This window comes from Urocampus carinirostris, chromosome 12, assembly GCF_059441175.1.
Source record: "Urocampus carinirostris isolate Australia breed hairy pipefish chromosome 12, RoL_Ucar_1.0, whole genome shotgun sequence".
Lineage (NCBI taxonomy): Eukaryota > Metazoa > Chordata > Actinopteri > Syngnathiformes > Syngnathidae > Urocampus > Urocampus carinirostris.
Window position 1 is genome coordinate 12,755,473 of NC_142360.1, and position 25,512 is coordinate 12,780,984.

Sequence of the window (25,512 nt, forward strand, 5' to 3'; positions counted from 1 at the left end):
TTGCAAACCACAGATTGTTATGACACCATCCCCGGACCTAAAGCCTACATGAGGGCAAGCTTAAACTTAAAAACCTCAACATGAGGAAAATGAAGAAACCTTGAGAAGAGGCCGCACATGAGGTAATCCCCCTTCCAGGATGAACAGGCTGCAATAACAAATAATACACTGATAGTGTCAACATGAAATATAAGTCATTCATAAGCTATAGAATAGAAGTGTGTATTAAGCCTAGATTTAAACAGTTTCACTGAGGTTGCGGATTGAATCTCAGGGCGAAAAGCATTCCACAGCACCGGGGCTCGAATGGAGAATATCTGCCAATGGGATTGTATCATTATATAATGATGATTGTGATCATTACTGATATTATCAAATGTATCTGTTTTAAAATGTAAATATCGTCCAGATAGGTAATTTTTCCTATGTTGAAAAATTGTATTTTAGCTTTTCATTGAGTAAAATAAGAAAAATACAATTTTTATGAGAAAAAATAGTTGTCTGTGGACTGTATTTGATGAGGTGATTATTCTTTTTTATTAATGTAATTTTGTAGTGTAAAGTTAAATGTAAATTTAGTAACCAAATTTTTACTTATAGCATCTACTTAGCAGGAGATTTGCAAAATGATAAAGCAACCGATGATGAGAAAAATTATGTAATATGGCTGATGGCATTGGAAATTTTAGCAAATTTTAAGTCTTATATTTCTTATTTTCTATGTTGTGGCACAATGGTGTACCATGCCAGAATGGTATAAAACACTGGAATACAACGTGGATTGTGTCATGCAGGCTGCTCTACCACAGCAATGAATCAGACTTGAAGAAAAACAATCTTATTTTGATTGCAGGTGATTGCAGAGGCCATTCGAAAGAAGACGCGCAGCATGCTGCTCTCCCCCGAGCAGTTGAAGATGTGCGTTCAGGAATATCAGGGTAAATACATCCTCAAAGTGTGTGGCTGTGATGAGTACTTGCTGGAAAAGTACCCAATAAGCCAATATAAGGTATGTTGTCTTCCTTTCGATCGATCAAAGCTCCTTATACCATGCATATTTTAATTGCGCATTTCTCCTTTTTCTTTTTTTTGTCTAGTACATTCGAAGTTGTATCATGCTGAGCAGATTGCCCAACTTGATGCTAATGGCAAAGGACAGCCTGTACACCCAGTTGCCCTCTGACAACTTTGTCATGCCGTCATATTCTCGGCGCATCTCTACCGCATCGTCCTACATGAACGGTGAAGCATCTGCCAAGTCGCTTTGGACTATCAACGGAACGCTGCGGATAAGGATCCTCTGCGCCACTTACGTTAACGTCAACATAAGAGACATCGACAAGGTGGGGAGAGCCAATCACTTATCTGACATTTATTTTTTCAAAATACCGTGGTACTTCTACTTACGGATTTATTCCGTTCTGGAAGTAACTCTGTAACCTGAAAACTTAGTAAGTAGAGACGCATTTTGTATGAAAATGCACTAATCGGTTCCAAGCCCCGCAAAAGTACAGTATGTTATTTTGTTTAATAAATCCTAAAATAGCGTCAGAACATGAAACAAACACATGTTAAAATTAGATTGCTGCACCATAAACATAAAACAAGAGGAACATAATGTAACAAAACAAACACTAAAGGAGATACTAAAAACATTCGTTTGCCCCGCGTGTATTGAAAAACTGATCCAATGATGTCTGCTTTTGCAGCCTTTTGCCAATCAGTTAGAAATGCTTAAGGCAGACGTAGCATTAGCCTGATTTCTCAAACCCTTTTCCCGGGTGATTCCTTTCCACAAATTCTGAGACTTCATGTAATTTTGATCAACTGTGTCTAATTTGGGCTGAGTGAATGATTGCTGCGTCTTGACGGAGACCCTCCTCCTCCTTGTCTGTGAACTTTGAACCGTGACGGTGACACAAAGTGCATGCTTGGAGCACGCATGAACACTGGTTGTCAATAGCCAGTTTTTTCGTTCGAGAAATTCTACAAGCGGCTTGACTGTACTGTATGTCTGACCCCGTAGCTAGAGCCAATCTTCTTAACTAATATTTTTCCGTTCAGGTACTTAGTGACCTGACAGTTTTATATGTAGAGACATTCGTAAGTAGAGGTACCACTGTACTTTTGTTTATTTTTCCCCCAGCATTGAAGTGTACTTACTGTCTTAGAAAATACCACAGTAGTATCGTAATCTCTCCTTTATCAAGAGGGTTACACTCCAAAAATAACCTGTAATACGTGAAATCTGTGAAGTAGAAACCTTGATTTTTTTTCTGTAATTATTATACAATTATTTTTTTGCAAATAACTACTGTAAATTCAAATAATAATCAGTAAGAAGTCTGTTAAGCCAATCAGAATGCGACACACAATGCATGATACAAATCTGTGAAGTAACCGTGAAAAGTAAGCTGTTTTATAGGGTGGGATTACTGTGCTGGTTTGCGTGCAATACCTAAGATCAGGGTTCACCAACCTTTTTGAAGCTAAATGGAAGCACTACAGTACTGTCCTTGTACTCGGAAAAAGGTGCACACAATACAAAATCTAACTTACAGCAATGTCCGGATATTTTTCGACATTCCGATAAAAAATGTTTGTATCTACCTTTTTTCATAAGTCGAATGGTCGTAAGTTGGGGAGCGTCTATACTCCCGTTACTTAAAAAATAAAGCTGTTGCATGTCAAAAAATTCGTTTTTTTCTGAGAAAATACAAAACACAGCGTTTACCTGAAGAGATGGGAAATCCGACTTTTTGTTTTTAATAGAACCGGCTCGTCTGGGACCCAAACGACTCTTCAGATTGTTTTTGTTGCTTTAATCTAGGGGTCAGGAACCTTTTTGACCCAAAGAGCCATAAATGCAAAAATATTCTTTTTTTTGAGAGCCACACCATATAGTTTAAGACAAAATTCAACAAAACGGCTAAACTTGCTCTCCAGACAAAAGCTAATTCTTCAGTAGATTTTATTTCATGTTTGATGGTTTCATAAAATCTATGAAATAATAATAATGCCAGAGCCTGTGACCCATATCAATATAAATACACCACTTAAAATCTGAATACCTCCTGCTGTTACTTAAGAGTGTTGAGGCTCGTTTTGTCTTGTCATTCTTGTCCTAAATAATGGTTTCAGAACAAGGTGCAAGTTTTTATGTTAAATGTCACAAAATACTGCAAACAAGGACACCAAAGTATTTACCCCTAGTGCACACGGCGCTAGGCAAAGGAGAAAGTGCACGCGTCCTGTCCAGTGTATAGCTCCGCCCATTCCTACGGCTCACCCAATCAAATTGCTCTAGGGGCTTTGCCAGAGCTTCTAGGTAAAAAAGGGTTGGGTTGAAGTTTGTTCCGTGTGTATTCATTGTATCAAGTGTCAACAGGGAACCTACATTGTTTAATTAGCTTCAATTTAAGGGACTACTTAGCAATTTACAGCCAAAATAGAGTCTCCTGGTGTGACACTCTGCCTGTAAACTGTAGTTAAAATTGTGTCCTGTAGATACTGGACTGAACCCTTTTAAAATTTGTATTGTTTGCATGTCTGACAATCAGCTCAGTATATGCAAATATATTAAAAGTTACATAAGTCCTATTTTATCTCTAAACCATATGTACTCATGAAAATGACCATATATTGCTTGCGAGCCATAGGTTCCCGACCCCTCCTTTATTCCCTACATTACCAATTATTATGTAACATGCACGGGATGAAAAAAAAACAAAAATGGAAAAAAGAAACAAAAGGAAAAATACAATAACAAAAGGAAAAAGAGAGATAAAAGATGGAAAAATAATATACTTTACATTTTTATACAAACACAATAACACAGAAAAACTCAGGAAATATAATTAAAATATTTATAAACCTACAAAAAAAAGATAAAATACAAAACAATTTTAACTTTTTTATGCTCAACAAATTTAAGATCCACAACACAGAAAATGCATATTGACCAATCATAAGAGAAAAAAGGTGTCTCAGAGGTAACCAGCAGTTAATGGGTGGGGAGCTGGATCCCTTCGTTCACTTCCAAGAGCCGGCTCATAGAGGGTTTGCAAACGACACGAGTCGGGTGCTGTCAAAACTCATTCGGCTTCTCTTTTGGCACAATAGTAAATACTATATTCGTAATCGCTATCTAAGTGGCTTTCGCTATTATAAATGGTGACACGATCCAAAAAGATGTGATGTAAGATATTCTAAAGAGAGTGGAAAACGGCACCGCTGAAGATTGCCAGGACATGCCACCGTTTGCTTTCTGCCGCCAAAGTAACGCACTGCCAAAGTAACGCACCGCCAGCAACGGTAATGGCGTTGTAACAGCAGAAAAAATAATTACCGTATTTTTTTGCAATATAAGGCGCGCCCCCCAAAAATAGTTTTTTTGTCATATATTTTCCATACATAAGGCGCACCAGACTATAAGGCGCTACCAGTAGGAACAAAACAGTCAGATAGGTCAGTCAAACTTTATTACCTCATACCGTTCCAAGGGCCTTAGATGGGTCAAAGGATTGTTGAGAAGCAAAGACGTGTCTCGGACACATACAAACACGATGTCTGTGCGATGTCAAAAGTCACTAAAATACGTCATTGCACTGCGCACTTCTTCTACAAGCGTAAAATTGAACCGGCGGCTGCTTACCGTAGTTGCGAGACCTGTTGCGACTAAATATTCATCCATATATAAAGGGCACTGTATTATAAGGCGCATGGTCAGCTTTTGATAAAAAAAAAACAGGGCTTTTAGGTGCGTGTTATATTGTGGAAAAAACTGGAGTTAGATCACCCTGTTATTGAAAAATATTTCACTTTTACTTAGAGACGTTATTTATAACAATGTTTTTCCCAATACTGGTTATTATGAAGTTAAAATTATTTGAAGTCGGATTTCAATGAATGATTGAATGAATGGTCCTTATTGTCATTACACATGTAAAACAAAATTGGAGGGCTTCTCCTTTGAGTGCAGTTAAACACATTAAAAAGGTAGGCATGTGCAAAAGAAATTAAACAATAACGAAACAATATATTAATGATATATGATAAATGTGTTCACATTCACAGTGAAATTAATAAAAGTCTCTACAGACTACCAGTTCGTGTTGGTGGGCAATGTCCACAAACTCCTGTCGGGTGTACTGGTGTAAAGCTAATGTATACGTATATAGACGATACACAAAAAAAGCACTGAATGGTAGAGTCCGCGCGCGCCGCCATATTGGAATTCAAAAGACTCAGTCAACCAATAACACATCGTGCCAGTTAAAAATCCTATTCCTTAGAAAATCCCAATTACCCATTACTGCTAAGCTACTCCCAGAACCAGTTCGCAGGCTACTCAGGTTTTCTTAAATGGGGTACCAGGTGCCCGGGGCACCAAGTTTGTTAGCCCCACTGTAGATATTTTGAAGTATGCAAAATTATCTCCCTAAGCCATTTTAAAATGACCTTTTTTCATCTATTTTTCTATTGTTCTTTTAGATTTATGTGAGAACAGGTATTTATCATGGAGGAGAGCAAATGTGTGACAATGTGAACACACAGAGAGTGCCCTGCTCTAACCCCAGGTAACATTTTCACAAGATTGGCTTTCAAGCACTCGCATTATCTTCCCTATTTGCAACGGATCTTGTGCTTTAAGCTTAGTCACCAGGCAATAATGTTGTTGGACTAATGTCTTCTTATTCATTGTGCTTTTACAGGTGGAATGAGTGGCTGACCTATGACATGTACATCCCAGATATCCCGCGAGCTGCCAGACTTTGCCTTTCCATTTGCTCTGTCAAAGGCAGGAAAGGGGCAAAAGAGGTACAATGGAAACTTAGCTTTTAAATTCTGCCTTAGCTATACATTCGAATGTATTGCCTGTCCATCTGTCCACCCTTCCATCCAGCTGAGGTCAATGGATCCTGAGAGAGCGTCTTTGGTTCTAGTTAATTTCTAAGTAAGCACTGTATTGACAGAAAACGTCACCAGAAACTCTATCAACAAGAGATGACTTTTCCATTTATGCCGGCTTCTCTAAAGAAGTCCCTACTGTTATTTAAACACATTTTATGAATATGTTTAAAATCAAACAACAGCTATCTGGCTATTTTATACTGTAATTATTTTCGCAGTAGAAAAAACCTAAATAGAAACTATCTTTAAATCATCTTTAGTTTCGGGCACTGTCGAAAACACACTGTCTGTGGATCAGAGGTAACGTACGTGTTGCTCTCTGGTGCCAGGTAGCCCCCAAATAACACGTGGGTAGGCCGCAGCCCGTTCCAAAAATAGCTTGCCAGTGATGATTCATTGTGATTTTGTAGAAGAAATGGAAATGTTATTAATGAAAAAGATTTTTAGAAAGTTATTTTTATGTTGGTAAAATCCCTAATTACCAGTGTTTTTAATACAGGATTAACTTTGAATAATTCTATTTATCTATCTACCCTGGTCATATTCCTTGAGTGGGGTGACCGGCAGCAAGACAGACACATACACAAAAACAAAGAAAAGAAAAAGGAAAAAGTAGCAAAAAACACAAAAAAATTGACCACGGCTGACCCAAATGCCAAACACCCAACTAAGTTAAGCACCTCGACACCCAAGTTGGTCATGCTTTCGTCCCTCCAGATGAAACGGGACACAAGAGAGCGGCCATGTCACTTGGGTCAGGGTGACACAACATACTCTTCTGTTCAACAGCAGGGATCTGTCACGAAATGGAACGGGAAGCAGGAAGTAGGAACTCATTTGCGTAGATGTCCTCACTTTGAGAAAGAAAAGTTGTCCAAAACACAAACGGACCAGACCAAAAAACAAAACGGGTCAAACACAGGCAAAACTACAAACTAGGCTTTTCCAGAATTAAACAGAACTTGCAGGAATCTCTCAGAATGTTACACCCTGCAGTGCAACAAAGTCCAACAAGCACAACAAGTATAACCAAGCATAAACAAGTTTTCAACAACAATCTGGCAAAGCGCAGTTCAAAAGGGCACGTTTAAGTACCCACAGGAGTAATCAGAAAATACGAGTCAGCCGGTGTCAAGGGGCGGTGCCAGCTGGGCGCCATGGCAACCGTCCAGAACCCGACAGGCTCGAATGCTTTCACTGGTTTACCCCTACCGCATCATACAGGTGCCCTGCCCGTCCCTTAGAACACGTCCAAACATCATTTTGAATAATTATTTTAATTAAATATTTTTAAAATTATCCTATCAATTATATTCAAAATCTCCCAGTGCCCTTTTTTGATGGTTGAAGATGTTTTTTAATAGTTGACCTACCCTTTTTTAGCCCCTTTACTAATATTTACTCCCTAGTAATAAATCCATAATAAGAATAGTAACAATCACAACCAGAGAGAGACGCGTAATAAGAGGAGTATGGTGCGGCTGTGCCTACCATGTCACCCTGTAAATATATAATTGCAAATATATTAAATGGTTATATTTATTCAAGGTTGAAGTTCTTTCTTATTTACATCACACTTTTTGGATTTTCTTTTTCAAAATTGCTCAGATTTTTACATTATATTATAAATTTACTTATACAACTAGTATAAAACTTATTACTATGCTGAGTGAGGCACATAATTCTCTTGCCTCATGGCAGAGGGCGATAATGAGACTAAGGATTCTGTTTTGGCGCACACCACTGCTACAAATAATAGAATTAGTGATAGTATAAACAACATATCATATCATATCATTACATATCTATTGATGCTTTTTTTTCCAAAGGGAGTTTTATTTATTAGTTAAGGCAAGACAATAAAAAGGTTTTCTTAAGCTACAGTTTATATATTGCTTTTGTGCTCTGCCAATCAAATGATAAATAAGTAATAAAATAATATTTAGATTATTCTTATTTGTAAATCTGACTAACAATAAGTAACTCTCAGCTTGTGTGGATTGTATGAGCAGGTGCCAGACATCGATATAGTAAACAAACACTAGGGGTTCTTTCTTTCTCTTACTGCGGCCCACCAGGTTAAGGTTAGGGTGGCGGATGTTCTTTCATGCAGCGCCAGAATGAAATATAAGCACCTCTTGACAGCCGCCTTTTGTTAAAGCGGTTACTTTAAATAGACACAATTTGATCAGAAGCCAACATGCAATGCTGTCCACCTCCCTACCCGTTTATCACCGGTGTCTATCATTGATCCTCGCTGAGCACTCGCTTTGTAGATAACAATACTATCTCAAACCTTTCTTGAGTTTAAGGAGAGATGCCAATAAAAAGAGATTGTTAAATTAAATCTGAACATGAAACTCAGCGTCCGCATTTGCCTTAATAATATTTCTGTAATGTGATTATTGACTGAAACACTTTAAAATACATGATTTCCCCATTTATATCAATTGTCTCTTGACTGTTTTTTTTCCCTTAAAGGAGCACTGTCCACTAGCTTGGGGAAATGTCAACCTGTTTGACTACACTCACACTCTCGTGGCCAACAAGATGGCGCTGAACCTTTGGCCGGTTCCTCACGGCCTAGAAGATCTTCTCAACCCCATTGGAGTCACAGGGTCCAATCCCAATAAGGTAAACATCATATGCTTCAATCCCATGTCAAAGGATTGTCCACGGTAGTTTGGTTGAGCAATCAAAATTAGAGACAATGTTAAATATAGTTGCTGTCATGTAAAAAGGACATCTCCATTTGTGTTATTTTGACTTTTTTTGTAAATTGGGTCATGTTGTACAAAAGGCACCAAATATTTAGGATAACTGCCAAAATTGGTCATTCTTTTAAAAAGCTCCTATATTGGGTTGCAATCATTGCACAAAAGCATAAAATTAAAAAAAAACACATCTTTTTTGCACATTATAGCAACAATAATGTTATATTTTATTTTACAACCACCAATCTCCACACTAAACCGATTTTTAGAAGCAAATTTTATTGATTAAAAAATACACCCTGTGCAAAATGAGACAAGGATAACTCATTTTAAATCAGTTAAATAAAAACATAACTCTCATAGTGCAAAAATATATCTTAGATAGATATTATGTTGTATAATTTAGATTATATAGTTTGCTTATACTGTATGCCACAGTTTGTAATTATTCTTTGTATCACGGTTGCCAGTTGGCCCCGCCCGTGTGGCGCCAGCTGTGGCTCGTTGACAGATTGGCTTCCCTTCTATTTAAGCTCTCACTCACCCTTTGTCAGTCCGTCAACGAACCTCTGCCCCGCAAGACGTGGATTTTGACTCTGTCCAGTTCCCTGCCTGTGTTTTCTGTCCGGTATTGTTCCCGTCTATTTTGTCCTGTTTAATTTTTTATATCCAGTTTTGATATCAATCCTGTCTGTCCCGTCCTGTCCAGTATCGCTCCATCTGTCCGATATCTGCTCGAGCAATTGGTATCGATCTCGTCGGCCTCTGACTTCCTGTCATTCCACGGCAGACTGCCGCCTTATGTCTTCCGCACAACGATCGCCGAATCACTGGGGTTTGGGTTAACGTGCAACACTGCCCCATTTACCGTAAAATAAAAGCTTGTGTGAAAACAGTCACGCATTTGGGTTCTCCTCCTGTTCCTGTTCATGACTGTTTAGGGGCAGTGTGTAATATTTTGCGCCTCCTGGTGGTCAAATAACCAATTATTTCATTAAAAACCATATTGATTTAAATAATAATGAAAGATACATCATCTATCGGATATATGTGCATTTTTAAAATAGTCGGAAAATTAGCATGTATTTTACATAAGATGAGCCTCACCTTAAGGGAACTGACATAATTGGCTGCCATCTTGCCGCTACAGATACCTGAAAAAGAAAAAACCTTGTAAAAGGTTGGGCAATCAATTAGAAGAAAATGTTCTGGTTTGTTCACGTTAAGTTCCCATTATTTGTATTCTTCCTTTAGGATTTAGCACTTGTTCTTGGGCGCACGACATATAGTTGTCAAAAACACAACACCGCCCCATTGAATAATCAGCACCAGCTTTAAGGTACTTCGAATTAAATCCCCTGCTCTCGATTTCACAATTCTTTATTTTTTTATTATTCTGATGGATTGCCTATTCTTACTCTGAGACAGTACTCTAAGATGCAATATCAGTATTGTGATCACTCTAATATCCAAAACAAAAACTGGATACTTTTTGCCACTCAAATCTCTTTTTTTGAATTATTCCAATTAATGGTGTGACTCTGTTGTGCAGGAAACGCCGTGTCTGGAGATGGAATTTGACCACTTCAGCAGCCAACTCAAGTACCCTGACATGAACTCTGTAGAGGATCACGCTAACTGGACCATTTCGAGGGAACTTGGCTTCAACTACAACCTCTCTGGACAGGTATCAGTTCCGAATTCAAAGACTGGGATGATTGATATCCTGGAACCTCGAGTTACTCCGCTGATGTCTGTTTGCACACCATGTCATTAATTCTCATTTATTTTTGATTGAACTTCGTTATCATGAGCATTGATTTGTTGCATTGTTGGTTTCGGCAGGTCTGTACATCAGGTGTCTTAATACGGTTTTCTCAGATACCGTCTGACGCAAAGAAGTGGGGTTTAAATACACACTTGATTTATTCATGATAAAGGAGTGGCATGCTAGATTAAGTGATACCTTTTATCTGTAACCTGAGTTGTTTGAGAAGCTTCCCTAACAGGTCCAAACGCATCATTACTGTGGCTCTCTCAAGCTTCATTTATTTTGCACAATAATGCTAGGCATGATTGCCTACATGACCCTTTAATGGTGCACGTTATTGTTTACTGGATCTAAATGAAACTCCCACTACTGATTGGAATCTTGCTAAGTGCCTTTGAATTCTACACCTTTGGTGGAACCAGTAAATTTAAACGATCAGAATAATGAGCATGATGTCCTAATGCTGAGTGTACAGTATTTTCTTGTTGTGTTGCAGAGCAATCGCGTGGCGAGGGATCATGCCCTGACCGAGAATGACATAGAGCAGTTGAGACAGCTCAGTAACAGAGATCCTCTCTCAGAAATCACTGAGCAGGAGAAAGACTTCCTGTGGAGACATAGGTAGCTGCCAAAATATGAATAATAGATTCAGAATCTCACTTGCTGTTGTATTGAATATTTTACAAAAATGACAGAATCCTTGTTTATGCTATTTACCGTGTCATCCCACTTTTCTGTTATATCATTTTTTTCCCATTTCAGGTCAAATTTCTCCCCTTGCCCCTTCATTTGTAAATAATACATTTCACATAATAAATATCCTCGATGTCAAGACTGTCTCAGAAAAGTAAAATCATTATCACAATATTCTTATTTCTGTAATGCAATTTAAAGAACTAAAAAATATAACCCTGTTTAGAGATGGGATAGGTGACTTTTCCCCATAATCAGCGATATTAAAAAATATAAGACTTGCAATATTTTTGTTGAATTTTAATGAATCCAAAATGTATAACATTTCTTTAATAATTGCATTACAAAAAAAAGAACTTCATCATGATATTTACATTTTTTGAGATAATCTATAATTCTTGAACGATTTATCCTTTTTAGGTGGGTTAACTTTGTTTGATTTTGCTAGACAATTATATTCTATTTGTGTCAATATTTCTTACAACACTCGTGTTCACATAGCAGCCAAACTTTATTCTGTTTTGAATAATACTTTCCTGGTTTTTATAGGGTTTAAAAAAATCAAAACAGTCTTTCTGGAGCTAAATTCTTGCCATAGTCCTTGCAGATGTCATTTATTCCAAATATGGAACCATACTTTTTGTTATTTTGACCTGTAGTTGTCTTTCCCATTAGTGTTTTATACTCTGTGTAAAGTAAATTTTAACTTATTCCTCAGCAAGCCTTGAATAGAAATACACTCAGGATAGTTAACCGAAAAATAATTCAATTGGGTTCAAGCGTTTTCAATCGGGAAGCCAGGGGCAGACAAGCAGGATACAGATTGTAAAAAAGTGCTTGCCTTGCATGTGCGGAGATTCGCTGACGGACTGACAAGGAGTGAACGGAAGCGTTAAGTTTAAATAGGAGGGGAACCAATCAGGAAACGAGCAGCAGGTGGAGCCAAACGAGCGGGCACAGGTGAGGACAATGGGCAATCATGACACTTGGGTTATTTTGACAGTACATCCTGGGTTGCTATAAAAACACACACACCCCAAAGTAGTTTTTTTTATCACAAAAAAACTTGTCAAATTGTCAGTCACATTTTAAAAATCATATCACGCACATTCTCTTTGTTTTCATTTATTCTCGGATGAAAATGGTGAAAGAAAAGAAAGGATTGTCTCAAATATAGTCCTAATGCCAAACCCAAACCAAAAAAAAGAAGCTGCAATAATTATTTCAGCCAGAAGATGGTGTCATTAAGTAGAATATTTTGAAGTAACGGACACCATTTAATCACCCCTCAAAATTACATTAAATTGGGTGAAACCCAAAAGTGGGTCGTGCTGTAAAAAAACAAACCAAAAACAGGGTCATTTTGTCAACAAAAACACTAAGAATTGTGTTCCTTTGTACAAAGCAACCCAGGAAGTTAGATTAAATTGATCCAAGTAATAGATTGTTCATGTCACGGTTGCCATAGCGCCCAATTGGCCCCCGCCTTGTGGCGCCAACTTCTGTCACGGTTGACATGGTGCCCAATTGGCTCCGCCTGTGGGCGCCAGCTGAAGCTCGTTGACAGATTGGCTCCCTGTCAGTATTTAAACGCTGTCCTGTCAGTCGCCTTTGGTTAGTCCATCTGAGACTCTCCATTTTTACACAGCAAGCCCCTTTTTCGCCTGTCCTGTGTTTTTGCTCTTGTTTTTCTCCCGCTACGATCTGTTTGATTTCGACTTTTTCCGTTCCCGACACCGCCATCGCTCGCCACGGAAGTCCCACTTCCGCGGCTGAACAACCTACTCCCAGCGACCAACGCTCTCCGGAGTGTGCGCTCCTTTCTCTTTTCCCCCAAAAAACTGATTAACGTTACGTGAGTGGGTCCTGTTTCCTGTTCTGGTCTTGACAGTTCAATTTTCTACCAGATTCTTGGGTTGTTTTTGATCCCTGTGTTTTTAGAGTGTAGAATTTTAATTATTGTTTTCTAATTAATGACGTTTTTTTTTTTGTTATTCTAATCTTTAAATCTTAGCTATAATATTGTTGTTGCTATTACAAAAAGACTTGGGTAACTTTTCTGTTTTGCATGAATGGTATGTTAACGATAAAAAAGTGCAAAAATGAAAAATATTATAAAAAAGAAAAAATATCCCAAAATTGAGATTTTTCAAATAGCAGCGACGATATGCAAAAAGGACTTGTTTTACATAAAACGTATTAAAAACACATTTTTTCCCACTAGGCATTACTGCATGAATTATCCAGAGATTCTTCCTAAAATCCTTCTTGCTGTCAAATGGAACTCCAGAGATGAAGTAGCACAGGTATGAAAATTCATAACGGTGCTCATTAAGAGGAACTTTTGATTGGAGAATTGTTTTTTTCTTTTTTGAACTATAAATGATTTAAGTATGTGCTTTCTTCGCAAACAGATTTTTCATCTCTACACAACAAACAGAATGAAAACCCAAATATTTTTTATCTGTTTTGGTGCGTGTTAGATGTACTGCCTATTGAAGGAATGGCCGTCCATCCGTCCAGAGCAGGCCATGGAACTATTGGACTGTAACTACCCAGACCCCATGGTTCGCCACTTTGCTGTACGCTGCCTCGATAAATACCTGACTGATGATAAACTCTCCCAGTACCTCATCCAGCTTGTACAGGTTAGTGCATTTCGCATGTTTCTCAGGGGTCTTCGGTTCCGATTTGTATCCAGTGAGTATTTGCATTTTTATTCATTTAGTTTATGGTTTTTATTTTCTCTTCAAATGGTGATACTTTTAAATAATGACCTATATCTGTCTCCGATGTGGCAGGTTATTAAATATGAGCAGTACCTTGACAATCCCTTAGCCCGTTTTCTACTGAAAAAGGCACTAACAAATCAAAGAATAGGACACTTCTTTTTCTGGCATCTAAAGTAAGTTTTTTCTCCTCTCCGCTCCATGTTTTTTTCCAAATGTATTATTTTTCCCTCATTTGAATGTCATTGTTTATCTTAGGGCTGAAATGCACAACAAAACGGTGAGCCAAAGGTTCGGTCTATTATTAGAAGCTTATTGCAGGGCCTGTGGTATGTACCTCAAACACCTGAGCCGGCAAGTAGAGGCCATGGAGAAGCTCATCAATCTCACCGACATCCTTAAACAGGAGAAGAAAGACGAAACGCAGAAGGTGCCTGCTCTTGTTCGGAACATGTACCAATAAAACTTTCTCAAAGTTGAAATTTAACAAACTTTTTAGAAAAATCAACACCAAATCTCAATATTTTTGGTTGTTTTATATTTTTCCTGTGTGAAGGTTCAAATGCGCTTTCTGGTGGAGCAGATGAAAAGACCTGACTACATGGACGCACTCCAGAACTTTACATCCCCTCTTAACCCTGCGCACCAACTGGGCAACCTGAGGTGAGAAGCTAGCTCTTGGACATAAATCTGTGAACAAGTAATGCAATGTTGTTCTTACACAGGTTAGAGGAATGCAGGATCATGTCATCAGCAAAGAGGCCTTTGTGGCTCAATTGGGAAAATCCTGACATCATGTCTGAGCTTCTCTTCCAGAACAATGAAATTATCTTCAAAAACGGAGATGGTGAAATGCATGACACGCCTCTTATGGTCATTTATTGACGGGCAGAATTGAGACTGTCTTGTTTTTGTGTTGTAGACTTGCGCCAGGATATGCTGACGTTGCAGATCATCAAAATCATGGAGAACATTTGGCAGAATCAGGGACTTGATCTGCGGTACATCCTTATTCTCCCACAATATGTAGTTTTCCTTTCCTCACTATGCAGTGGATCTTCACTTTTGTTTTGTTTTTGGTTCCAGCATGCTACCCTACGGCTGCCTTTCATTAGGAGACTGCGTGGGGCTGATTGAGGTGGTCCGCAGCTCACATACGATCATGCAGATTCAGTGTAAAGGTGGCCTGAAAGGGGCTTTGCAGTTCAACTCAAACACTTTGCACCAGTGGCTTCGAGACAAGAACAAAGGAGAGATGTATGTCTGTCCGGTCGTCATGACACGAAACACTTGGCATTGTTGGCCTCTTAGAAATTGTGTGAACTTATTTTCTTAATGTGTTTTTAAATTGCAGGTATGATATGGCGGTTGACCTTTTTACAAGATCCTGCGCTGGCTACTGTGTAGCTACGTTTATTCTTGGGATTGGAGACAGGCATAACAGCAACATTATGGTCAAAGATGATGGTCAGGTAACCACACAAATTAAGTAGTACAATTTTAACAAAATGAAACATGTTTACCTGTACATGAGTTTATTTCGAGGAGTAGTTTTCAAGAACTTAGTTAACGGCTCTCCAGATTCATGATTCAGCTTATAATAATCATCTGCTGGTGCTAATACAGTCACCCCTCTTGATACGAGATTAATTTGTTCTCAAATTGAGCTCAAATTTTGAATTTCTCGTATCTCAAACAGAATTTCTCCATAACAAATAAATACAAATAATTATCCTGTTGCCGTCCTCCCAAAATCATCCAAGTAAACCAGAAAAAACTATAAAATGCATCTTGCTGATTACTAAAATATAGTAATCGTACATAAAAATACAGTAAAAATATGAATGGGACGTTCTCAAGAACTCGGCCCTTGTCTGTAAAATCTTGTACCTTGGAATTTTACGGGCAAGATTTTTGCTCAAAAGACATCTTGTATCTCAAATTTTCGTAACAAGAGTAGCTGGTATTTGGACAATTTTTTTAGAAAATTTTTAAAAGGCATTAAGTTTATGATTCTAAAAATAAGGCCTTAATTGGTATTACAATGTTTTAAATCCAACTTTTGAGAGTCTTAAAAATGTGAACACAAATATTTAGTCATATTTATCAATTGTTTCGATGCTGCTACACTCAAAATTGGTCGTTAATATAGCAGTATCATGTTTTTCCAAAATGTTTTACACTGGAACTAAAAAGTCATTTTTTCATGCATTATATTAAAATGCTTCACGACAGTAGCAAGAGAGTTATTTGAAGTTAGTAGTTGTCTTCCAATTTTGAGGAACTATGAAGAACTGTAAACATCTTTTTTATTTCTTGTTTTCCGTGTCTAAAACTTGAGGGATAGAACGTTTTCAAGTGGACCACAATTTAATTTAAAAGAAAAAACATTTGTTTAAAATTGTGTCAGTTGTGGGTTTTTTTGACTCGGTCTTACATTTGATTTCAAAAGGCATTCAAAAAAGTCTTAAAAGTCTTGAATTTGACTTGCCTTAAACTGTAGAAACTATGGTAGAGGAGCAACTGTAGTTAACATAAACTAAAATTATTTGAAAAACTTTCTTGTTTGACACTTACTAGAATGTCCTGTGGGGCAAAAATGCTTCACTGAAAAGTGCAGCTAAAATATATCTAGGTTATAGCTCCATAAAGCTCAAGTGGACTGATATTTAGTGCCTCGAAGTGGTGCCAAAAAGCTTTATTATGTAAAAAATAACATTGATTTAAACAATAGGCAAAAATACATAAACTATCAAGCCAATATAAATTTTTATTATTATTCAAGAAATGTGTATTTCTTTTACATAGCCTAATTTCATGTTATAGTCGCCATGTTTGTCTGGCATCTTGCTGTAGGGCTGTGCTCATTAGGCTCTGGTGTTAGTTCACATTACAGTGCCACCCAGTGTTCAAACATTACTCAATGTACCTCTAAGAATGCATGTACAGACGCTGCCCTACTTACAACCATTCGACTTACCTAAAACGGTAGTTATGAACATTTTTTTGGGATGTCGTAAAATATCTCGACATTGCTGTAAGTTAGATTTTGTATTGTGTGCACCTTTTTCTGAGTGCAGGACAGTACTGTAGTGCTTTTTTTATCTACCCCAAAGAAGAAACCCGCTTCTTCTTCCTAGTTCGTGTGTAAACATACAGTACTACGTGTGCTGCATCTAGCGTGCCCAGAACTTTGACTTTTTTTTTTGTTTATTATCTCGTGCATCCATTCACTATGGTTGGTGTAAAGTGTAAAGAAGAGGCGAGCCGTTTCTTTTGAAATTAAAGTGGAATAAAAAAGCTTGATGCGATTGAGAAAATGGTTGGAACGCTTTTTTTCTGCCACTTTTTACCACGGAAGAGGACCTCTTGAAGTGCATCTTCCAAAAGTAAGTTAAACTCAACTTTTTTTATCTTTATAGAGCATATTATTTTATGACATGTTTTTTTTAGTACAAAGCAATACAGGTTACCTATACAAGCCCTAAACATACTTATATAAACCCTAAACATACAAAATCTAGCACTGAAGACACTTACGAACAAATTCAACTTACGAACAAGCTTGTTCGTAAGTTAGGCAGCGTCTGTATGTTTTAAAACCCGTTTAGTGGGTTTTGGCTCCGTCATGCGGCTTTCTGACTTGATGCTTGAAATGCTTAAAATGGCGGCAGATTTTCTTGCCATCTTCTGTCAGCTTTTGAGACAGAATTTCGTGCAATTTGTGCGCCATCGTGTGGTATAAAGGTATTTTGAGAACATCAATGCCAATATAAAATCTGCATGAAAAGATTTTGGTGCACTTTTTGACAGAAATAGTCCACATCAGAAGATGAAAGGGTGTAAAAAAAAAGAAAAGAATCAATGACGCTTTCCTGTACACTTTCTGTTGTGCCTCAGCTATTTCATATAGATTTTGGACATTTCCTGGATCACAAGAAAAAGAAGTTTGGCTACAAGAGAGAGCGAGTGCCTTTTGTGTTGACGCAGGACTTCCTTATCGTCATCAGTAAGGGTTCCCAAGAGTGCGCCAAGACCAAAGAGTTTGAGAGGTACAAGTGCTCTATCCTTGCCAATATTGATGTCTATTTAAAGTTGACTTTGTTTTCCCTATTGCACTCATACTCACGTTTGTGTGATTCCTGTTACAGCTGACCTGTCAAAAACAGTCTGATCATTTTGCTTTTGATGGGTCATTTGTCTTTCTCAGTCCTGCAAGCACATTGATGTTGCTTTTGCACCCCGCAGGTTTCAAGAAATGTGTTACAAAGCCTACCTGGCCATCCGGCAGCACGCCAACCTGTTCATCAACCTGTTCTCCATGATGCTGGGTTCTGGCATGCCCGAGCTGCAGTCATTTGATGACATCGCCTACATTAGGAAGACCTTAGCCTTGGAAAAAACAGAACAGGTATATTATGAAGCTATTTAAAGGGACATTGTGTATTGTTTAGCAACTCCTACTGCTAAAAAATATATTCATTCATCCAAAAAAATCAATTGCTTTGAATTATATACAAAAATACATGAACTCATATTAACGTGCATTTATTAAAATATTCGTAGGTTGAGAAATTTGTATTTATTTGACATAACAAAAAGCTTACCTAGAGGGTAATGTACGCCATCTTGCTCAGGGTTTGTACGGGTGCTTTAAAAATACTTGAATTTTATTGTTGTGTTTTCAAGGTCAGAAAAATGTTTGAATTTTTGGTGAAGTGCTTGAAATTGTTACCAATGTTTTTTTCTTGCCAGTCTGACTCCATAGACCACACAATAAATGAAATAAAATGATGCAGACTCGCTTTGGTGGCTTGTCATTTTGGCATTTTCATTTGAAGCGTCACTGCCCCCCACTGGTTATTTCGTAAACCGTCTTTTTATGTTTTAATGAAATATCAATAAATTTAACACATGCACCAAAAATTGTGATAATTAGTAATTTCATATGTTTAGCAGGGGATCCCTGCATATCAAAATGAAATATAGATTAAAGAGAAATTCATAAATCTACATAAAAAATTGTAAAATACAAAAATATTTAACTTTTTACACATTATTATTATTATTATGAAACAGATTTAAAGTCGAAAAACAATACAAAATCCATGAAAATGCAAAACAATGAAATTATTAACGTTTCAGTGCTGTAAATAAATGCTAAAATGCAAAAAAAAGAATATTAACAAGTTTATTTTAAATTTATATACAGACATTTTTTAAAATACACATTTTTTTTTAATTAACATAAGAAAAACATAAAGCAAAAGATCAGAAGTCTTTAAGATTGAAAGAGTGAATGCACACTGATTCGGAACAATCAATATACCGGTAATTGAAATAAGTCCAAATTTGGCTCATCGACAAGATGGCGGACAATTAAGTCACCTTCCTCTTGATCAGGGTTCTCAAGCTTTAACAAAGATCATAGATAGAAACATCTCAAAATAGCACAATTTATCTGCAATCAGCAAGATAGCGACCTCAAAGTCTTCAAAAAAAAAAAAAAAAACATTCCTTTGATCGGTGCTGAATTTCTTCCTTCAAACGTACTGGAAAAATTGGCCTTGAAAGTGTTTAAAAAGTGCTTAAATCTGGCCATGAAAAAGTGAATCGTGCTTGCTACCCCCAAATACGCTGACAGTCATGCCTCTGAACCACCCTGTTTTGCCCATTAATTTGATGCGTTGCTCAGTTTATAGAAATACAAAACACGTTTTTTTTTTTTTTTGTCAAAACTGCAATAATTGAAAAGAAAAAGAAAATGAACCACTGCTCATTTTTGTATTAATAATGTCGATTTTTCCTTAGTTATTTATGGTGAATCAGCGCCACCTGTCATGATTACTGATTAGTATCAACTGTGCCCGCTCGTTTGGCGCCAGCCGCTGCGGGCTACCTGATTGGTTCCTTGTCCTTATTTAAGCCCAGTCCTGTCACTCTCCGGTTGTCAGTCCGTCAGCGAACTTCTGTTGTTACAAGGCAAGCGTTTTGACCCTGACTCCTGCCTATCCCGTTTTTGCACCCGTTTTTCCACCTGTCCGTTCCTGATCTCCCCGTTTGTCTCCGGCTCCGACCTGTTTTTGATCACGACCACGTTTGCTCTCCCGTCCCGGCTTAAGACCCGTTTTTGTTCCCGACCACATTTTTGCTCTCTGCCCTGGCTATCGACCTATTTTTCCGTCCTTGACACCGCAATCTGCCGCTTCGGAAGATCCACTTCCGAATTCGGATCACGATCCAATTGCGTGAGCGGCTTGCTTCCCGTGTCCAGCGAGCACCGGATCGCGGGCGATGCCCTTCCTCTTTCTATCAATAAACTTGTGGTTAATGCTACACATTTGGGTCCTCATTCCGTTCTGGTCTTGACACTGTCTGATGGGCATTCAGTGTAACATCATGTTATAGGTTATAGGTTTATTTTTATGTGCTAGCACTGTCTTAAGTAGAGCTCTATCTTTACAGTTTGGCAGCTCTGTGTACGTGTTCATTAATTAGGGAAAACAAGTTTGCATTTTACGTTTTTTTATTTGATATACTAAATATCTGCACGTGAAGTTGTACAGTATCTTTAATAGCTTTGTTCCTGCGGCCATCTTCTGTCATCTCTGGTGAATTGCGTCCCAAATGTTGCTTTCCTGACATGTTTAGTCCGTGCCTTGCCATAATTCCATTTATTATTTGAATTTTTCTAATCATTATTATTCGTTGTGTTTTTATTGTATTTTAACCATTACGTGTCTTTGTATGTGGCGTTCCGAGTTGTAAGGAAAAATGAGAGGATTTGATTTGTTACTCTACATAGAAGGTTGTTAAACGGCACGTTGACCTGCAATTTTTGCCTGAAAAGTGCTATACGAATAAATTTTGATTGATTCATTGATTGATTATCTGTGTGTGAAAAGTTTCTCTCCAAATGTACAAGATTAATTCTTGTATTTTTTGTTCTTCCTTATTTAGGAAGCTTTGGATTATTTTATGAAGCAGATGAATGATGCTCACCATGGCGGATGGACGACCAAGATGGACTGGATTTTCCACACCATTCGACAGCACACGCTAAACTAACCTTTTGGGGGAGTCACACCTGCAAGTTCCTTCCTGAGGTATTGTTTTTCTCATTTTTGTTCTGGGACCCCAATGACCATTGCACTTACTTTTTGGTCCAAGAAATATTTTCTTCATCCAGCTACAAATGTAGCCACAGGGTTCGTCTTGCTGCTTTACTGGTGCACTGTAAAAATTAAAGTTTTCCTCATCAAGATTGTCTCGCCTGTGCCAAGAAGAGGACGCAAAATTGGGACCAAACGACTTGATGATTTTGTTTGCAGTATGAGGACCTGGAATGACCGCCTAGTCTTGTTTGTAATCATCTTGACGTCTGGGTTTTTGTTTGTTTGTCCGTCACACAACTGCAAAGAAACAGCAAGCTGTCCTCGGAAGCATACGGTGGTGCACTTAAAGACTTATGATCCAAGTTCATGGTCATTGTTGTCTCATCTTCAAAACCAAGCATGCAGCTCTTTTTCAAAATCTCCAAGGAAGCATAATTGCATCAGGGGGTGAGTTCCCGTTTACTTTTAATTTGATTGTTTATTTTCTACATGTTTTTACATACTGTTCACTTAAGCAAAGAAAACACTCCTGTGTTTGTTGTTGTTTTTTTAAACGCCTTTTATGACTGCACTTACCGGAATCTCGGTTTACTTGACGCGTTCAACCGGGGGAATGTCACATCTTGCTTTTGATGAAAATGCCTTTGCGACGAAGCATAGCGGTGTTAGATGTGTGCGCGCTTAAGTTGGAATTTGCCTCTTAATCTTCCAGTGACCATTTTGAGAAGACGGAAATGTGAAGCGACTGTATCACGCCTTGTATTTTTTTATTATGAGTAACTGACACTGTGTGGGAATTTAGCACGCATGCTGATTGCGTTTGTGCAACGTGAAACGCAATCCTATTGTTTGATCGTATGAAGTTAAGATGTGCACGGGTGCAATGTTCGTTTTGGCACGATAGCTCGAATGTATTTCATTGCTACCACCAAGCGATGTTCATCGTGTATTATGTGCTCATATGCTCATATGCTCATATGCAGTTTTTAAATATGTATTCATGCAGGAAAGCGAACTGTTTACATCCTCTTTTTTCATGTTTTTTGAAGTAGTTTATGATGAAGGTTTGTTTTTTTGTTTTTTTACATCATCAACTCAATGACTTTGTTAGAAATTGATTGCCTTTTTATTATTTGGGAGGGTATTTTACCGTATTTTCCACAAAAAAAGCTCTTATTAGAAAAAAATCCACTGTTCTTAAAATATATATATTTCAAAATTTCCACACAAAATTAGATCTAATGATAAAAAACACGAAGAATTAATTTGAAAATAAATCAGTTATTGATGCATCCGTAACCTGCGTGGGCTGCAATTACATTAAACATATTAAGGTGTTTTTTTTTTTAACACGATATTATTTTCATTGTGAACCTTCCCCAATGCAAAAAAGTAAAATGACTAGAATTGGGATAGTTTTTTTCACATAACAGTGACAATGTGCATTATTGAAAATAATTGCTAACCACTCTGTGTTTAATTTGTGTAGGCAGTATATTTATGGCAGAATTCTGCACGTGCAGCTTACTTGTGCCAATTTGTAAAGGTGAAAAGGCATTAAGGCTACATCACATTCACATTTGAAACGACTGATGTTTATGTATTTTCTTCGGGAACATAATCCGCAAAGATTAGTCACGTCAAGTCATGTTTATTTGTGACGCCCTTAATCACAAAGAGTCTCAAAGGGCTGCACAGACCACAGATTATTGCAAATTATTGCAGACTATTATGACACCATCCCCTGATCTAAAACCTACATGAGGGCAAGGAAAAACTCAAAAACCTCAACATGAGGAAAATGAGGAAACCTTTAGAAGGGACTGTACATGTGGTAATCTCAATTCCAGGATGACCAGGCTGCAATGGATGTTGCAATAACAAATAATACACAGATATTGTCAACATAAAATATAGGTTATTCATATGCTATAGAATAGAAGTGTGTTTTAAGCCTCGATTTTAACAGTTCCACTGAGGTTGCAGATCGAATCTCAGGGGGAAGAGCATTCCACATCACTGGGGCCCGAATGGAGAACGCTCTCAAACCTGCGGATCTCTTCTTGGCTCTTGGGATCACTAGTAGACCAGCATTTTCAGAGTGAAGGCTCCGGACCAGAACATCGGGTGAAATTAAAACTGAAAGATATGAGGGAGCAAGTCCATTTATGATTTCGTATACTACCAACAGAACCTTTAAATCACATCTTAAGCTAACAGGGAGCCAATGCAGGTTAGCTAAAATCGGGGTAATGTGATCCAACTTTCTTGTCTTAGTTAAAAGCCTCGCTGCAGCATTTTGTACCAGCAAAGGCTCTTGATTTTGGACTTCGGGAGACTGGAGAGCAGTGCATTACAGTAATCGAGACGGGAGGCAACAAACGCATGAATTATAATCTCTGTGACTGAGATTATGATAACATAAAATTTCAAACCTTAAAAAAAGTAGATTGTTTGTATGATAATTATATATTTTTTGCCCTGTTGCCTAAAATGTTAGCAAGTTGAACGCAAATTGGGCGAACAGCTCGAGTCAACAAATGTGAAAAGATCATAAAAACGTATGCACTCTATAAACATAGAATGTGAAATTAATATTTTTGTCTTCATTTTCCTCATGTTGAGTTTTTTGAGTTTTTCCTTGCCCTCATGTAGGTTTTAGATCAGAGGATGGTGTCATAATGGTCTGTGGTTTGCAATAATCTGTGGTCTGTGCAGCCCTTTGAGACTTTTTGTGATTAAGGGCTGTACAAATAAACTTCACTTGACTTGACTTCCACGTTTATTTCTCCGAGGTGTTTTGTTCCGTTGTGAATATGACTTGATGTTGTGAGGCCTTTACAACAACTCGAAACGGACATTGAGATATTAAAACTCTTGCACTACAAAAACTCTGATTGGGAGCAATTCATTGTTGATAGCAACTTCTGACAATTCTTTGGAAATGACCCAACAATGATGTACTGGCAGACATGTATGTTATTTTTAAGTCTTACTTTTCTTATTTTTATATATTTTTACTTTTTTTTCTAGTAAATTTCAGAAAAAGTAATATTTGTACTCAATTCTGAAAATCGTCTCTTAAACATTTCAAATAAAATTGTTAAAATTACATTTAAAATCTGGAAACTTGTCCAACATGACAGATTTTTGATGATTTTCTACCCGTTGTTCTATTTATACTAATAAGATAAGTAAAATAGGAAAGATATGTTATTTTCTTTGCTAATTTTGAATACGTTTTTCCTTAGTTTACTGTAATTCTAGTAAATTTAGAAAATTGAAGAATCTAAGTTTTGCTTATTTTATTTATTGTATCTATTTTAAGTGAAAATTAGACACGAATTTGATCTGACATGGTAGATGGCTGATTATTTTGCTCATTTTAAATATTTCTTCTTAATTCACTTAAAAATAATAACCAATCAAATTCATTTTTGGTCATAATTTTGAGTACTATTCTCATTATTTCACTACAAATGAAGCTTGTAGTGAATTTAGAAACGTGGACAGTTCTTACTTTACAATCTTTCAATTTTATACTATATAAAATATAGAATAAATAATGTATCTCACATGGCCCATGGCAGATTATTCTGCTTATTTGAAATATTTTTCATGATTTTTACTTCAAAAATATATTTTATAAAATAGGAAAACCTTAACCCCTTTCTGTATTCGAACCTTTTCAGGTAAATTAAAAAAATGAAAAGTTGTAATTTGTAATGTTTCAATTTTTGAAATTTACACAAATAAAGTTTAAAACAAAGACATTTGTCTGAAATTTCAGCTTATTTTTCTCATTTCAAATATTTCTCTTAAATATAAAAAAAAATAAGAAAAAGCAAAACATTTTTTTATTTTCTTAAACTAAAAAAAAATCTGAAAATAAATCGGTAAAATAAGACAAATATTAAAAACGAGCGGAATAATCTGTCAATATTAGTAGCAAATGTTACTTTTTTATTTCATGATTATTTTTTTTTTTTTATTTATATTTCTTAGTGAACTTTTTGCAGTTTGCAGCCTTTTTACTATTAACTTTTTTTAATATGCATCGTTTATTGTAAATGTACATTTCAATGACATGATTATCTCCCATGTTGCTATTTTTATATGCATTGAATGAATGTTAATTCTACATATTTTACATTTCCATAACATGTCTTTCTGACAAAACCTTAGCCGAAACTATGAATGTCCATTGTGCCACTGAATTCCTCTTTCTATGTTTTTTTCCCACAACGTATCCGCATGAGATCGAAGCCGATGAATAATGTCATTTTTGCAAAAGAGTCGCACGTCCTGGTGAAAGAATGCCTTAAGTTAGACAAGTTTGTCTCGTTAAAAGTCTCGCTGTGTTTCCGAACGACTTCCTGGTGACAGGGTAAATGTTTGTTTGTACCTGGACTGACCGCAAAGATGTACAAATACATTTGTTGAACATTCTTCATCTTGTGTGTGCTTTTTGTCGTTGGTGTTAGCGCAACAGGATTGAATATTTCAAGCTATGGTTAAACACTTAAGCAGGAGCAGACAAACTACGGACCACGGGCCTCATGTGGCCCCTCAGGCTT

At 37.1% G+C, this 25,512-nt stretch overlaps 1 protein-coding gene across 2 annotated transcripts in view; it reads left to right on the forward strand.

Annotated features, from left to right (window-relative positions):
- LOC148354983 (phosphatidylinositol 4,5-bisphosphate 3-kinase catalytic subunit alpha isoform-like) overlaps positions 1-21,902 on the forward strand; it is a 28,135-nt gene extending 6,233 nt beyond the window's left edge. Inside the window, exons 8-27 of one of the 2 annotated variants that reach the window (XM_088349324.1) lie at positions 854-1,009; positions 1,098-1,343; positions 5,494-5,579; positions 5,715-5,820; positions 8,395-8,547; positions 10,180-10,314; positions 10,895-11,019; positions 13,316-13,397; positions 13,575-13,739; positions 13,893-13,996; positions 14,079-14,250; positions 14,377-14,483; positions 14,546-14,667; positions 14,743-14,821; positions 14,907-15,077; positions 15,175-15,292; positions 17,721-17,872; positions 18,069-18,231; positions 20,781-20,926; positions 21,241-21,902. In XM_088349324.1, coding sequence (XP_088205450.1) covers positions 854-1,009; positions 1,098-1,343; positions 5,494-5,579; positions 5,715-5,820; positions 8,395-8,547; positions 10,180-10,314; positions 10,895-11,019; positions 13,316-13,397; positions 13,575-13,739; positions 13,893-13,996; positions 14,079-14,250; positions 14,377-14,483; positions 14,546-14,667; positions 14,743-14,821; positions 14,907-15,077; positions 15,175-15,292; positions 17,721-17,872; positions 18,069-18,231; positions 20,781-20,888 — 2,550 coding nt within the window. In that variant the 3' untranslated portion in view covers positions 20,889-20,926; positions 21,241-21,902. Of the gene's footprint in view, positions 1-853; positions 1,010-1,097; positions 1,344-5,493; positions 5,580-5,714; positions 5,821-8,394; positions 8,548-10,179; positions 10,315-10,894; positions 11,020-13,315; positions 13,398-13,574; positions 13,740-13,892; positions 13,997-14,078; positions 14,251-14,376; positions 14,484-14,545; positions 14,668-14,742; positions 14,822-14,906; positions 15,078-15,174; positions 15,293-17,720; positions 17,873-18,068; positions 18,232-20,780 lie in introns of both variants that reach the window. The other variant, XM_088349323.1, reaches the window with a different exon arrangement.
- The last annotated feature ends 3,610 nt before the right edge of the window (positions 21,903-25,512 follow it).